This window comes from Papio anubis, chromosome 16 (genome assembly GCF_008728515.1).
Source record: "Papio anubis isolate 15944 chromosome 16, Panubis1.0, whole genome shotgun sequence".
NCBI lineage: Eukaryota > Metazoa > Chordata > Mammalia > Primates > Cercopithecidae > Papio > Papio anubis.
The window spans coordinates 74,486,142-74,501,189 of record NC_044991.1 but is presented as its reverse complement, the minus strand read 5'-3'; the positions used below and the strand labels follow the sequence as shown (position 1 = coordinate 74,501,189).

Here is a 15,048-nt window from a genome sequence, read left to right as displayed (position 1 = left end):
GGGGGAATTGGTGTGTTTGTAACAGCGAACAGAATTGGGGTTTTTATGTTTTGCTGAAGCTAGAAGGTTTGGAATACTCTCAGATGTGGGCATCCTTGGGCTAGGACCCACCTCCCCCTACCTCTTGCTGAGCAGAACCTCAGTTTCCCCCTTTGTTTCCTGGTGGGTTTGGGTGATATTCCCTTGCCAACTCTAAATTGCTTACAAGTATATTAATTTCTAGTGATTTTTTTCCTCTTTCTCATTAAATTAAATAATTTTAATGTTCAAGAGGGACTTTTACATCCTATGGGGGCCCTGAAGTTTTTATTCATTGGAGCTGAGGACACCTTTGCAAAGGTGAAGTAAGCTATGGCTCCATGTACCTAGAAGCTGCACTCCTGTATACAATGATGGCCTATTCAAGGGTCCCTGGAGCACTGTCTGGCCAATTAATGAGAACTTCCAGTCTAGTCCCTTTCTCCCCCTCTCTTCCCATTTTGCAGGTGAGGCCCTGAGGCCCTGAGAGGTGGAGACTTGCCTGGGGTTGTTTGCTGTTTAGCCTTATTCTCCAGCCTGGCCCCCTTGCTTGACCTCTATTCCCTGAGTCCTGGACCAACCCCTCACATTGTGTCTGGAAGGTAGAGGCCATTGGCTCTGGCTTGCCAGTGTGGAACAGGATTGTGTAGAGTTGAGAACTCAGACCCAGTCTCCTAAACACATACACATACTCTAGCATTTCTCAAACTAGTGTACCTCCCAGTCTTTGGGAGGACTTGTTAAAACACAGATTGCTGGGCCCTACCCCAGAGTTTCTGATTCTGTAGATCTGGGGTGGGGCCTGAGAATTTGCATTCTTTTTGTTTTGTTTTGTTTTTAAAGATAGAGTCTCTCTCTTTCGCCCAGGCTGGAGTGCAGTGGTGCACTCTCGGCTCACTGCAATCTCTGCCTCTTAGCTTCAAGTGATTCTCCCACTTCAGCCTCCCCAGTAGTTGGGACTACAGGCGTGCACCACCACACCTGGCTGATTTTTGTATTTTTAGTAGAGACAGGGTTTCACCATCTTGGCCAGTCTGATCTCGAACTCCTGACCTCAAGCGATCTGCCTGCCTGAGCCTCCCAAGGTGCTGGGATTACAGGCGTGAGCCACACCGCCTGACCAATTTTCTTTATTTTCCTAACGTCATCCAGGCACATGATAAATACAGTACAAAAGGGTATAGAGTGAAAAATCATCCTTCCCTGGACTCCCTGCTGGCAGTCCTCCCAAGGCAACTAGTAGTCCCCAAGTCGAGCTTTGTTGTAGTTTTGTGTTCATCCGGGAATATTCTAGGTTTGTGCAAACATTGATGTGTATATTAAATCTTTTTTGGGGAGGAATATTGGTCCGTTAATGGTGCTAGATACAGTTTATTTATTATTTATTTTTTTGAGACGGAGTCTTGCTCTGTCGCCCAGACTGGAGTGCAGTCATGCAATCTCGGCTCACTGAAACATCCGCCTCCTGGGCTCAGTCGATTCTCCTGCCTCAGCCTCCCAAGTAACTGGGACTACAGGCAAGTGCCACCACACTCAGCTAGTTTTTTGTATTTTTAATAGAGATGGGGTGTCACCATGTTGGCCAGTCTGGTTTTGAACTCCTGACCTCAGGTGATTCGCTTGCCTCAGCCTTCCAAAGTGCTGGGATTATAGGTGTGAGTCACCACCCCCAGCCTAATTTTTATATTTTTTGTAGATACAGGGTTTCACCATGTTGCCCAGGTGTTTTTTAATCTTTTTAAATAAGTTTTACATTTTTTTAATTAAAAATTTTTTTTTCAGAGACAGTGTCCCTCTTTTTCACCCAGGCTGGAGTGCTCCGACATGATCATAGTTCACAATACCCTCGAACTCCTGGGCTCAAGCAGTCCTTCCTCCTCGGCCTCCCAAAGTGCCGGGATTACAGGTGTGAGCGCCGTGTCCGACCATGTAACTGTAATCTATTCTTAGAGCAGTCCTCTGTTTGCAGACGTTTGTTTCAAGTGCTTTGGGTACAGCCCACAGTGCTGCAGTGCAGTCATCTTGCCTTTGCTCCTTTTCTACTATTTTGTAGAATGTGTTTCTAGAGGAGATTGTTGGGTCAAAGGCCAAGTGGAGAAAAAGTTTTCAGGAACAGTGGTGGAAGTCGGGTGAGGACCCATGTGGGAGGGAGAGGAGGTTTCTCTGGGGGAATGTGCTCACCCTCACCCCGGGCTGCACCTTTCTCTCTCTCTCTTTTTTTTTTTTTTTTTTGAGATGGAGACTCGCTCTGTTGCCCAACTGGAGTGCAGCGACGTGATCTTGGCTCACAGCAACCTCTGACTCCAGGGTTCAAGTGATTATCCTGCCCCGGCCTCCCAAGTAGCTGGGATTATGGGCATGCGCTACCACGCCTTGCTAATTTTTGTATTTTCAGTACAAAAGTACGGGGTTTCGCCATGTTGGCTAGGCTGACCTCTGTGTCTCTTTTTGTGAGTTTTCCCACTAACTAGCTGCTGTGTGCCTTTGGTCCAGTGCTTTGGGCTCTCTGGGCCTCCCTTTTGATGTCTGTGGTTTGATCTCTGGACTCTCAGGTCTGTTCACTCTCAAGGTACCTGTTGTTGGCATTTAATTTCTACTCATGACTGGGTCTCCACACAGCACCCTGAATATTTGTTCAGGATTGTCCAGAAGCTTTCACGGTGAGGCTGGAGAGTTCCATCCCGTGGATTGGGTTTTGGAAAAGAGTTCTCTGTCTTCCTTTGTGAATCTGCTGGAAGATGCTTTGCCTTTTCACCAAAATCAACCACTAGGAGGCCTTGCGTGAACCACATTGGATGCTGTCAGTCTGCCGTCCGCGACTCTGCTGCAGGCAGGGAGACAGGTGCACCATGCAGCCTACATGCTGAGTGATAAAACTGGGGCAGGAGCATCTTTGGTAATTGACATCTTTCCGGATTTCACATCCCATCCCACCCCATCCTCCTGTGGTCTTGGCACAGCTCACCCCTCTTGTGGTATTCGTAGCTTTCGTTCCTCAGGATGTCAGCTGCACCAGGCTGTGTCATTATGTCGTCCCTAAGTTACCAAGACCACCATGCGGCATGGTGGATTCAAGTCCTTGGAGGTGAAGATTGAGTGGATGGTAGTAGAAGTGTACATGTGTTTTTTTTTTTTATTATCATTTTTGAGACAGAGTCTCACTTTTGTCGCCCAGGCTTGAGTTGCAATGGCATGATCTCAGCTCATTGCAACCTCTGCCTCCCGAGTTCAAGGGATTCTCCTGCCTCAATCTCCCAAGTAGCTGGGATTACATGCGTTTGCCACCACACCCAGCTAATTTTTTTTGTAGTTTTAGTAGAGACGGGGTTTTACCATGTTGGCCAGGCCGGTCTTGATCTCCTGACCTCCCGCCATTGTTCATGAAAACTTTTTCTCCACTTGGCCTTTGATCCAACAGTCTCCTCTAGAAACACTTTCTACAAATACAGTGGAAAAGGAGCAAAGGCAAGATGACCGCACTGTGGGCTGTACCCAAAGCACTTGAAACAAACATCTGCAAACAAAGGACTAGTTTTACTATGTTGGCCCAGCTGGTCTTGATCTTGTTACCATGGTTTTACCATGTTGGCCAGGCTGGTCTTGATCTTGTGACCTCAGATGATCCGCCTGCCTCGGCCTCCAAAGGTGCTGGGGTTTACAGGTGTGAGCCAGTGTGCTTGACTGCAGTGTACATGTGTTTAAATGAAATGCTGAAAGATGAAAACAAGGGGTGCATGAACAAGAGTGGGGCTGGCATTTTCCAGGTGAGAATCCACAAGGATGTAATTTGTATTGATCTTTTTGGAGGAGGGTCTCAAACACAAGGCCCAGTGGTGGTGGGGCCACGGAAACTTCCCAGTGGGTGGGGTGTGTTCTTTTCACACAGTTACAGTACATAGCCTATTAAACACAAATAAATGATGTTGTTTTCCACAAAGGAGAATGTGTGCCTTCATTTCCTTGAAGTATGTAGCCTTCCTGATCTATCTTCTTTGGTTTCCTGTTTTTGCAATCAGGCGTGGGCATGGAGAAGTCATGTTTATCTGGGGTAAGAACAACACTGGTGCCTGTGTGACTCTTGGCAGGTTGGCGTCGGTCTCATCAGCAGGGACATAGTGGGGAAGAGTGGTGATTGCGCATGTTTCCATCTAAAAGTGGGGTACTCATCTCTATCTGGTGCTTTGGGGGCCTGCAGGTCCTAATTTGTTTGTTTGTTTGTTTGTTTTCAAGTCGGAGGCTTGCCCTGTTGCCCAGGCTGGAGTGCAGTGGTGTAATCTCGGCTCACTGAAACCTCAGCCTCCCGGGTTCAAGCAGTTCTCCTGCCTCAGCCTCTCGAGTAGCTGGGATTAAAGGCATGTGCCACTACACCCGGCTAATTTTTGTACTCTTGGTAGAGATGGGGGTTTCACCATGTTTGGCCAGGCTGGTCTTGAACTCTTGACCTTGTGATCTGCCCACTTTGGCCTCCCAAAGTGCTGTGATTACAGGCATGAGCCGCTGTGCCCAGCCCTCCTAATCTGCTTTTTTAAGAAAAGCGAAAAATCTAGGTTATTACACGAAGTTTCCTGATTTTTGCATCTTGGCAACAAATTAAGATTTTTACAAAAATGTTATATAGGTTGAAGAAATGCTTGTCTGACTGTTGAGGCAGACAGCCAAGAAGGGGGCACGTATATTCTGGGAGGAGGAACACTGAAGTGGCTTCGGGAGTTGGGGGACAGAATGCACTCTGTTCCCACACTCTGTTCCTCCACACCTCCTCCCTGTGGGGCCCAGGCCTCCCTGACTGCTTTAAAACGTGTGGTCCTATGTCTCTTTCAGATCCTGGCTCTGCAGAGAGAACAGCCCAGAAAAGAAAGTTCCCCAGCCCTCCACATTCTTCCAATGGCCACTCGCCGCAGGACACATCAACAAGCCCCATTAAAAAGAAAAAGAAACCTGGCTTACTGAACAGTAACAATAAGGAGCAGGTAAAGCAGCTGCCTGGAACAGAGTCCTCACTGCCGGGACAGAGGCCAGCCAGTAGCGCTGAACCTCTCTGGGTCCTTGTAAACGCCAGCTTTCTTGGCATTGAGCTAGCTGCCTTGCACTGGCTGTCATTTGCCTTGGATAAAAAAAGGTGGCTCAAAATGGGCCTGTGTAGAAATTTCCAGTGGGTTTTCAGATCTGTTTTGGGGACGGAGCAGGGACCCAGATGTGATGAGGGTATATAATTCTTTAGGGTTTGGGGCATTTCCTTGTATTAGGTTTTTTTTTTTTTTTTTTTTCATGCTTTTAGGACTGTTTCTCCCATGTGGTCTGAGGAGTTTTCCCTTCCTGGGCCATGTCCATAGGACTAGTTCTCAGCTCTATCTGGAAGTGGTTGCTTGGCTGAGGCAAGTTCCCTTCTGGCCTCAGTTTTCTCATCTGTAAAATGAAGGGTTTAGAGGCCGGGCGTGGTGACTCACGCCTGTAACCCCAGCACTTTGGGAGGCTGAGGTGGGTGGATCACGAGGTCAAGAGATGGAGACCATCCTAGCCAACATGGTGAAACCCCGTCTGTACTAAAAATACAAAAAAATTAGCTGGGTGTGGTTGCACGCGCCTATAGTCCCAGCTACTCAGGAGGCTGAGGCAGGAGAATCGCTTGAACCTGGGAGACGGAGGTTGCAGTGAGCCAAGATCGCGCTACTGCACTCCAGCCTGGTGACAGAGCGAGACTCCATCTCAGAAAAAAAAAAAAAAAAAAAAAAAGAAGGGTTTAGGTCTCCGTTAAGAGGCATTGCCAGGGGCAGACTTAGGTAATTGGTCACAGTTCCTTTTCATGGAAGCACACGGGATTCTTTCCAGAACCCACCCTCCCTTGGCAGCTAGCACCAGTCAGCTAGATAGGAAAAATCCGTTCACTGTTTGGATCTTTTCTAAGGGACCTCCTGGCTTTAGAATTCTCTGGGGCAGGCTAGATACTCTTCCGATTACAAAAATGGAGAGGCATTTTAGTGGACTTACTGGTGGATTGTATCTATCCCCCTGGACTATGAAGTCAGATCTCATAGCACTGAAGGAAACAGTGTCCCACTGGTTCTGATGCCACTTGTTCTTCAGCAGTGATTCCTAGGGATGCATTCATCCATTTTGTGCATTATTGAGTAGAGGAGTGGGCCCTGGGGATGGAAAGTTGAATTAAACAAGATTGTTGCTTCCATGGAAGGAGACGTAGCAATGGTTAAATACCCAGGCCTGTGAGAGGTGTGTGTTTCTGAGCATGAATCTATTTTCACTCTCAAAATTACATAGTGAAATGCCAGCCCTGCTTTTGCTGTGTGGCTGTGGGCAAGTTAACCTCTTTTGTGCCTAGTTTTCTCATCTACTGAAATGGGGATAATGATACTACTACCATGAATTTCACAGGGTTGTGAATATTGAGCTAAATGCCATAAATAGCAATATTAAACATGAAACATAAAGTCAGTTTCTCTGCTAAGTAGAATAATCATACAATCTATATATGAAATAAACAATTCCTGTAAAAATGCTCATGTCCAGCCGGGCGCGGTGGCTCATGCCTGTAATTCCAGCACTTTGGGAGGCCGAGGCGAATGGATCGCCTGAGGTCAGGAGTTCGAGACGAGCCTGGCCAATGTGGCAAGAACCTTGTCCCTACTAAAAATACAAAAAATTAGCCAGGCGTGGTAGCGTGCACCTGTAAATTGCTTGAACCTGGGAGGTGGAGCTTGCAGTGAGCTGAGATGGCGCCACTGCACTCCAGCGTGGGTGACAGCGAGACTCCATCTCAAACAAACAAACAAACAAACAAAAAAAACCTCATGTCCAAGATGGTAGCCACAGGTCACATGTGGCTTTTCAGTACTTGAAAATGGCAAGTGACTAAGGAACTGAGTTTTCCAATTTTTTTTTTTTGAGATGGAGTCTTGTTCTGTCACCCAGGCTGGAGTGCAGTGGTATGATCTTGGCTCACTGCAACCTCCACCTCCCAGGTTCAAGCAATTCTCCTCCCTCAACCTCCTGAATAGCTGGGATTATAGGCATCTGCCACTGCACCCAGTTAAATTTTTTATTTTTAGTAGAGATGGGTTTTCTCCATCTTGGCCAGGCTGCTCTCGAACTCCTGACCTTGTGATCCACCTGCCTTAGCCTCCCAAAGTGATGGAATTACAGGCGTGAGCCACCGCGCCTGGCCTTATTTTTTTTTTGAGACGGAGTTTCACTCTTGTTGCTGAGGTTGGAGTGCAATGGCGCGATCTTGGCTTTCTGCAACCTCTGCCTCCCAGGTTCAAGCGATTCTTGTGTCTCAGCCTCTGCGTAGCTGGGATTACAGGCGCCTGCCACCATGCCCAGCTAATTTTTGTATTTTCAGTAGAGATGGGGTTTCACCATGCTGGCCAGGCTGGTCTTGAATTCCTGACCTTAGGCGTAAGCCACTGTGCCTGGCCTACCCTCTTTTAAGAGATGGGGTCTTGCAATATTGCTCAAGTTAGACACTCAAGTTATCCTCCTGCCTCAGCCTCCTGAGTACCTGGGCTCTCCGGGGTTCCTTTATTTATTTGTTTATTTTTTGAGACGGAGTTTCTCTCTCATTGCCCAGGCTGGAGTACAATGGTGCAATCTCAGCTCACTGCAACCTGCGCCTCCTGGGTTCAAGCGATTCTCCTGCCTCAGCCTCCTGAGTAGCTGGGATTACAGGCATGCGCCACCACACCTGGCTAATTTTTTTTTTTTTGTATGTTTAGTAGAGATGGGGTTTCACCATGTTGGCCAGGCTGGTCTCGAACTCCTGACCCTAGGTAATCCACCCTCCTCGGCCTCCCAAAGTGCTGGGATTACAGGCGTGAGCTACTGCGCCTGACCAAGTTCCGAGGTCCCTTTTTTTTTTTTTTTTTTTTTTGAGGCGGAGTCTGGCTCTGTCACCCGGGCTGGAGTGCAGTGGCGGATCTGGCTCACTGGCTCCGCCTCTCCGAGGTTTCGCCCATTCTCTGCCTCCCAGCCTCCCGAGTAGCTGGGACTGCAGAAGCCGCGCCTGCCCGGCTAGTTTTGTATTTTTAGTAGAGGCGGGGGTTTCACTGTGTTCGCCAGGATGGTCTCGATCTCCTGACCTCGTGATCCGCCCGTCTCGGCCTCCCAAAGTGCTGGGATTACAGGCTTGAGCCACCGCGCCCGGCCCCGAGGTCCCTTTTTATAAGGGCACTAATCCCATTCATGAGGGCAGGGCCCTGATCACCTCTCAAGGCCCCACTTCTCTAATGCCATCACCTTGGGGTTAGAATGTCAACATAGAAATTTGGGAGGCACACAAGCATTCAGACCATAGCACTCAGCAAAATCTAGCAACAGCTGGAGCTAAGTCAAGCCTGCCCCTTTAGACACAGGCCTGTGGTTGGTTGATTGCCACACTCCCCACCCTTCCCTGTCGTCTCTGAATTTCTTGCCATGTCCACGTTCTTTTGACTTTGGCATATGTGAAGATTCTCCACTGTCTTCCTCTCTCTCTTCACTTTAGTTTCTCTTCTTCGTTCCATTGTTCTAGAAAGAAAGCCATTCGCACCTTATAAAGAGCAAATAGGCTGGGCGTGGTGGCTCAGGACTATAATCCCAGCTACTTGGGAGGCTGAGGCAGGAGAATCCCTTGAACCTGGAAGGCAGAGGTTGCAGTGAGCTGAGACTGTGTCACTGCACTGCAGCCTGGGCGACAGAGTGAGACTCTGTCTCAAAAAAAAAGAAAAAAAAAAGACAAATAATTCATATTCCATTTGGATAGAGATGTTTTATTACCATGTGGAAATATGGGATGAGTTTTAAGTTTGGTCCCTATTCCACCCATTTATCATATATTAGGAATTCATTTTAGGGAAGTTTATTTTTATTTTTTGAGACAGGTTCTCACTCTGCTGCCCAGGCTGGAGTGCAGTGACATGATCACGGCTCGCTGCAACCTCAACCTCCCCGGCTCTGCAGCCTCGACCTCCCCAGCTCAAGCAGTTCTCTCTTCCCTCAGCCTCCCAAGTAGCTGGGACTTTCAGCCCATTTTGGCACACCGGGTTGGTTTTTTGATTTTGTTATAGAGATGGGGTCTCACTTTCTTGCCCAGGCTGGTCTCGAACTCCTGGGCTGAAGTGATTCTCCTGCTTCAACTTCCCAAAGTGTTGGGATTACAGGCGTGAACCACTGCACCGGGCCAGAAGTTTAAAGAAGAGCTTTAAAACACATTTTATTTTCAGGGTTTAAAAGCATCCTAAGGTTTACCATGCATTTTCTGAAGACCTTTGGTCCAGTGTTTTCACCCTTTGGAGGGTTTGAGAATGTATGGGAAGATGCTCCCGGCGTTTTGTGGAGGAGGGTCAGGTTGCTAAATGGATGTCCTGTAGTATATGGGGCAAGAAATACCTTGCCCAAAATGACGTCAGGGTCTTTACAGATAAATACCACTCTGCTCTTTAGTTCTGACACATTTGAGTTCAAACGTCCTTTTGGGAGGTGTTTTGGTTTTTTCCCCTTGCATTAAAGGATTGAGAAATAACGTGCCAGCAGATTTGTACAGAATGGCCTTAGGTGTGTCTTTGATCAAATACAGCAAAGAAATGAATGATGGGGCACTGCTTCACCTTCTCTGAGTATAGGGTGTCTACATATCATGAATGAGTGGCTAGTACTTATTTTCTTGGGCCCACACATTGTCCTAAAAACTAGGACATTTCACAGAAGTCTTTCTTTTCTTTCTTTCTTTCTTTCTTTTTTTTTTTTAAAGAGACAAGGCTTTGCAGGGCCAGGCTTGGTGGCTCATGCCTGTAATCCCAGCACTTTGGGAGGCTAAGGTAGGCGGATCACCTGAGGCCAGGAGTTCGAGACCAGCCTGAATAACATGGTGAAACCTTGTCTCTACTAAAAATACAAAAATTAGCCAAGCGTGGTGGTGCACACCTGTAATCCCGGCTGCTCGGGAGGCTGAGACACGAGAATCGCTTGAACCTCGGAGGTTGTAGTGAACCAATATCACACCACTGCACTCCAGCCTGGCTGACAGAGTGAGACTCTGTATCGGCGAAAAAAAAAAAAGAGAGACAGGGCTTTGCTCTATTGCCGAGGCTGCTGGAGTACAGTGGTGTCATTGTGGCTCACTGCAGCCTTGACCTCCTGGGCTCAAGCAGTCCTCCCACCTCCGCCTCCCAAGTAGCTGGGTCTACAGGTGTGCCCCACCATGCCTGGCTAATTTTTTTTGTTTTTTTTAACTTTTTGTAGATACAGGGTCTTGTTGCCCAGGCTGGTCTCAAACTCCTGGGCTCAAGCTGTTCTCCCACTTCATTCTCCCAGATTGGTGGGATTACAGGCGTGAACCACTGCACCAAGGCCCACAGAAGTTTTTTGTTTGGCAGAGACAGTGTATTAACAGTTGAGACAGTTCAGGGGAGTGCAGGGATTGCCAGTTTCTCCCCAAGGTCAGGCAACACTAGGAGTGTGTGTGTCTGCCCAACTCGCTGGATCACTGGAGCTGAGTGGGTGCTGCCTCTGTAAGTTGGGTCTGAGCTCTGCCCAGCCCTGCTGTCTTCCCCACTTTGAGGTTGAATGCCAGTGCATCCTCACACTCCAGGGCTAGGTGGTTTTTTCTTACATACTTCACAGTATTCGTGCTTTTACCAGATGTAGGAGAATGAGAGGTGAAGCTATGGTTTTTTTCACTCAGGTATGGCCTCTGTGTGGCCTCTGTAGGAACTGGAGTCTATGGTTCTCATACTCCACACATGGACCTTGTGTTCACACACAGCTAGAGAACCCATACTCTGGTTTATGTAGACCAGGTGTCTGCAACTACAGCCTGTGGGCCAGATGCTGCCTGAAGCCTGTGTTTGTAAAGTTTTATTGGCATACAGCTACAGTCATTCACTTATGTACTATCTGTGCGTGCTTTTGCGCTACAGTGGCCAAATTGAGTATTCGCAATAGAGACCTAATGGCCTGCAAAGCCTCAAGTATTTACTATCCTTATAGAAGCTTTTATAGGAAAAGTTTGCCGTTTCCTGGTATCATTGAAGGTATTCCAGAAGCAAATAGACAGGGCCTTTTCTATTTTCTTGTTAGCCAGCCTGTGGAAGGAGTAGGGAAATAAGAAGATTTTCTCTTCTGCAGTATCCCATAATAACCTGCAAATATTCCACGATAACACAGGTTGCAACCTGTTTCCCTAGTTATCAGACTGGCAACACATACTATACATGTAGGGGAAAAAAATAATAACTCAGAAATGATTTGCTTTCCCTTTATAAAATGTTCCATATTTGTTATCAGATTATTTTTATGGAACAGGAAACACTTATAAGCGGCAGATAAGGAAAATATCTGATTGATAAGGAGATTAACCAGGCATCTAGCTCTCAGCAACTGCTGCTGCTTTGGGAAAGGAGAAAATCTTCTGAAAAGAGTATGGAGCAGCCAGGCTGTCCTCAGGATCCTCCTAGGGGCACCCAGCCCCAGCCAGAGGGTAGTGGGGTTGGGAGGGGAGCACCAGGAGAAACTTAATTCTGAAGGATCAGTACCTCGGCTAATATCAGACAGAGAGGACTTGAGTTGCTGGTTAGGGAGATGAGCAGTCATATTTGATTCTTCCAGCTTCTCTTTTTTTGTAACAGAGTCTCGCTCTGTTGCCCAGGCTAGAGTGCGATGGTGCGATCTTGGCTCACCACAACCTCTGCCTCCCGGGTTCAAGCACTTCTTCCTGCCTCAGCCTCCTGAGTAGCTGGGACCACAGGCGCCCACCTATAGTTTTAGTAGAGATGGGGTTTCACCATGTTGGCCAGGCTGGTCTTGAGCTCCTGACCTCAGGTGATCCACCCGCCTTGGCTTCCCAAAGTGCTGGGATTACAGGCGTAAGCCACTGCGCCTGGCCGATTCTTCTAGCTTCTTAACAACTCTTCCTATCCTATTATTAACTTACTGAAAAGAAGTCAGATACTGAAAATACGGCTTAGTGTTATCTTACAAAAACCACAGTAGCATCCTTGAAGACCCCACTGAGGTTAGAAATAGTTCTGAAAAAAAGAAAAAGAAAAAAAAAGAAAGAAAAAAGGGAAATAGTTCTGCATGCTTGGTATGTATAGTTTATCTTTCAACAGGAATTCCCCGCCCTCTCTTCCCCTTCCTGCTGCTCCTCCCCCATCTCCTCTTCAGCACCCGCATACCCCTACAATAAATTCAAAGCAACCGTTTTCCTAGGCAGATAGCAGACCCTCTACATTAGTGGTTCTCAGCTAGGGACAGTTTTGCCCTCCAAGGGACATTGGGCAAAGTCTGGAGACATTTTTGGTTGTCCTAATTTTATGTGTGTGACAGTGTTAGAGTGTTACTGGAATCTAGCCAGGTATGCTACCTGCCCTGCAATGCATAGGACGTCTCCCACAACAAAGACTTTTCTGGCGTCCAGTGTCACCAGTACCAAGGTTGAGAGCCCGTGCTCTGGATGCTGTTCATGTCCCCTTCTGTCAGGTTTTTAGTAGTCATCTTATATTTCAGATGTTTTTTCCCTCTAGGTTTGTGCATTAAGCTGAACTTAGTTTGCATTACAGATAATGTTCCTGAGGGGGTCTCTAAGTCAACGCAGGCTCTCCTGGGTTCAGCATTGTCTTGTGAGGGCTATAGGGAAGAGAGGGTGTGCTGGGAGACCCAGGTTTGAGTCTTTGCTCTGGGCTCCAAGGTCAGATAAATCTCTTTAACCAAGTAACCAAGTTTTTCTACATGTCAAGTAAGACTAGTACGGGCTGGGTATCCCCTATTCATGCTTGGGACCAGAAGTGTTTTTTAGTTTTTATTTGTTTATTTTTTAATTTGGAATATTTGCATATACATAGTGAGATATCTCAAGATGGGACCCAAGCCTAAACACATAGATATATATTTTTTTGAGATGATGATGTCTCGCCCTGTCACCCAGGCTGGAGTGCAGTGGCATAATCTTGACTCACTGCAACCTCTGCCTCCTGGGTTGAAGCGATTCTCCTGCCTCAGCCTCCTGAGTAGCTGGGATTACAGGCATGTGCCACCATGCCTTAATGCACAGGTTTGTGCATTAATTTTTATATTTTTTGTAGAGATAGAGTTTCACCATGTTGCCTAGGCTGTTCTAGAACTCCTGACCTCAGGTGATCCACCCGTCTCGGCCTCCCAAAGTGCTGATGTTACAGGCGTGAGCCACTGTGCCTGGTCTAAACTTAAAATTCATTTATGTTTCATACATACTATATTAGTTTGTTTGTTCTCATGCTGCTAATAAAGACATACCCGAGACTGGGTAATGTGTATAAAGGAGGGCAGTTTGACTCACAGTTCAGCATGGCTGGGGAGGCCTCAAGAAACTTAAAATCAAGGTGGGGAAGGGAAGCAAACACGTCCTTCACATGGCTGCTTCAAGGAGAAATGCAGAGAGAAGAGGGGGAAAAGCTCCTTATAAAACCATCAGATCCTGTGAGAACTATCACCAGAACATCATGGAGGTAACCACTTCCATGATTCAATTACCTCCCACCGGGTGCCTCCCATGACGTGGGGATTATGGGAATTACAATTCAAGATAAGATTTGGGTGGGGATGCAGCCAAACCATATCACATACCTTATACATATAGCCTGAAGATAAATTTATACAATATTTTAAATAATATATGTGACTCATCACAAGAGGTCAGATGTGGAATTTTCCACTTGTGGCTTCATGTTAGTGCTCAAAAACTTAAGGATTTTGGAGCATTTTTGATTTCTGATTTTCTCATTAGGGAGTACTCTTAGTACCTTTTTGGGTGATTGTCAGGATAAAATGAAGATGGTGTACAACAGCATGCTGAAAATGTAACATGAAAAAATATTGTAGCAGTGATATTGGTATTCCCTGGAAACCAAGTAGAGCTCTATCTTAAAAGTTGATATGACACAGGGAAATAACTGGGCTAAAGAATTATGCGATCTGGAGCAGCGGCTAACGCCTATAATCCCAGCACTCTGGGAGGTAGAGGTGGGCAGATCACCTGAGGCCAGGAGTTGGAGACCATCCTGGCCAACATGGTGAAACCCCGTCTCTACTAAAAATACAAAAAATTACCTGGGTGTGGTGGTGGGTGCCTGTTATCCCAGCTACTCAGGAGGCTGAGGCGGGAGAATCACTTGAACCTGGGAGGCAGAGGTTGCAGTGAGCCGAGATTGCGCCATTGCACATCAGCCTGGGCAACAAGAGCGAAACACCATCTCAAAAAAAAAAAAAGGGCCGGGCGCGGTGGCTCAAGCCTGTAATCCCAGCACTTTGGGAGGCCGAGACGGGCAGATCACGAGGTCAGGAGATCGAGACCATCCTGACTAACACGGTGAAACCCCGTCTCTACTAAAAAATACGAAAAACTAGCCTGGCGAGGTGGTGGGCACCTATAGTCCCAGCTACTCGGGAGGCTGAGGCAGGAGAATGGTGTGAACCCGGGAGGCGGAGCTTGCAGTGAGCCGAGATCGCACCACTGCACTCCAGCCTGGGCGACAGAGCGAGACTCTGTCTCAAAAAAAAAAAAAAGTAACGTTCTAGTTTTAGACAGGAAAAGACAAAACCGGTGTTACTTAGAGTTATATGATTTTCAGTCAATAAACTATTGGAACTGTCTATATATGAGGTCGGTATTAGAAATCTGACAACATTTCTATGTATCAATGATAACCGTTTAGTAAATCCCCATTCATAGTATCATCAAAAAGTATGCAGTATCTCAACAACATAGAAGATATTTATGGAGGACACCATCATGTTTTACTGAAGGACAGAAAAGAAACGTGTTATACAGTGAGAGTTATTTGAGGGTAGGGAATATGGTTGTGGCTAAACTGTTCTCCATGGTTTTATTGCCAGGGAATTGAGGCTCAAAGTGGGTTGAGTTGCTTTCCTAAGACCACACAGCTAGTTACCATGTCGTTTTGACCCTTCCCACTGGACTTACACATGTACTTCCTAAATAGGATTTCGTATTCGTTTCTGATAGACATTTTCATTATGAGTTTCTCCTGAGTGACTTTTTGT

At 46.9% G+C, this 15,048-nt stretch overlaps 1 protein-coding gene across 35 annotated transcripts in view; it reads left to right on the top strand.

Moving 5' to 3' along the window:
- Positions 1-15,048, top strand: part of ZMYND8 (zinc finger MYND-type containing 8) — a 148,831-nt gene that overhangs the window by 42,471 nt on the left and 91,312 nt on the right. For all 35 annotated transcript variants that reach the window (XM_021920969.2, XM_017944736.3, XM_017944731.3 and 32 more), the window contains one exon: positions 4,840-4,988. In XM_021920969.2, the coding sequence (XP_021776661.1) occupies positions 4,840-4,988 (149 nt within the window). The remainder of the gene's footprint in view (positions 1-4,839; positions 4,989-15,048) is intronic.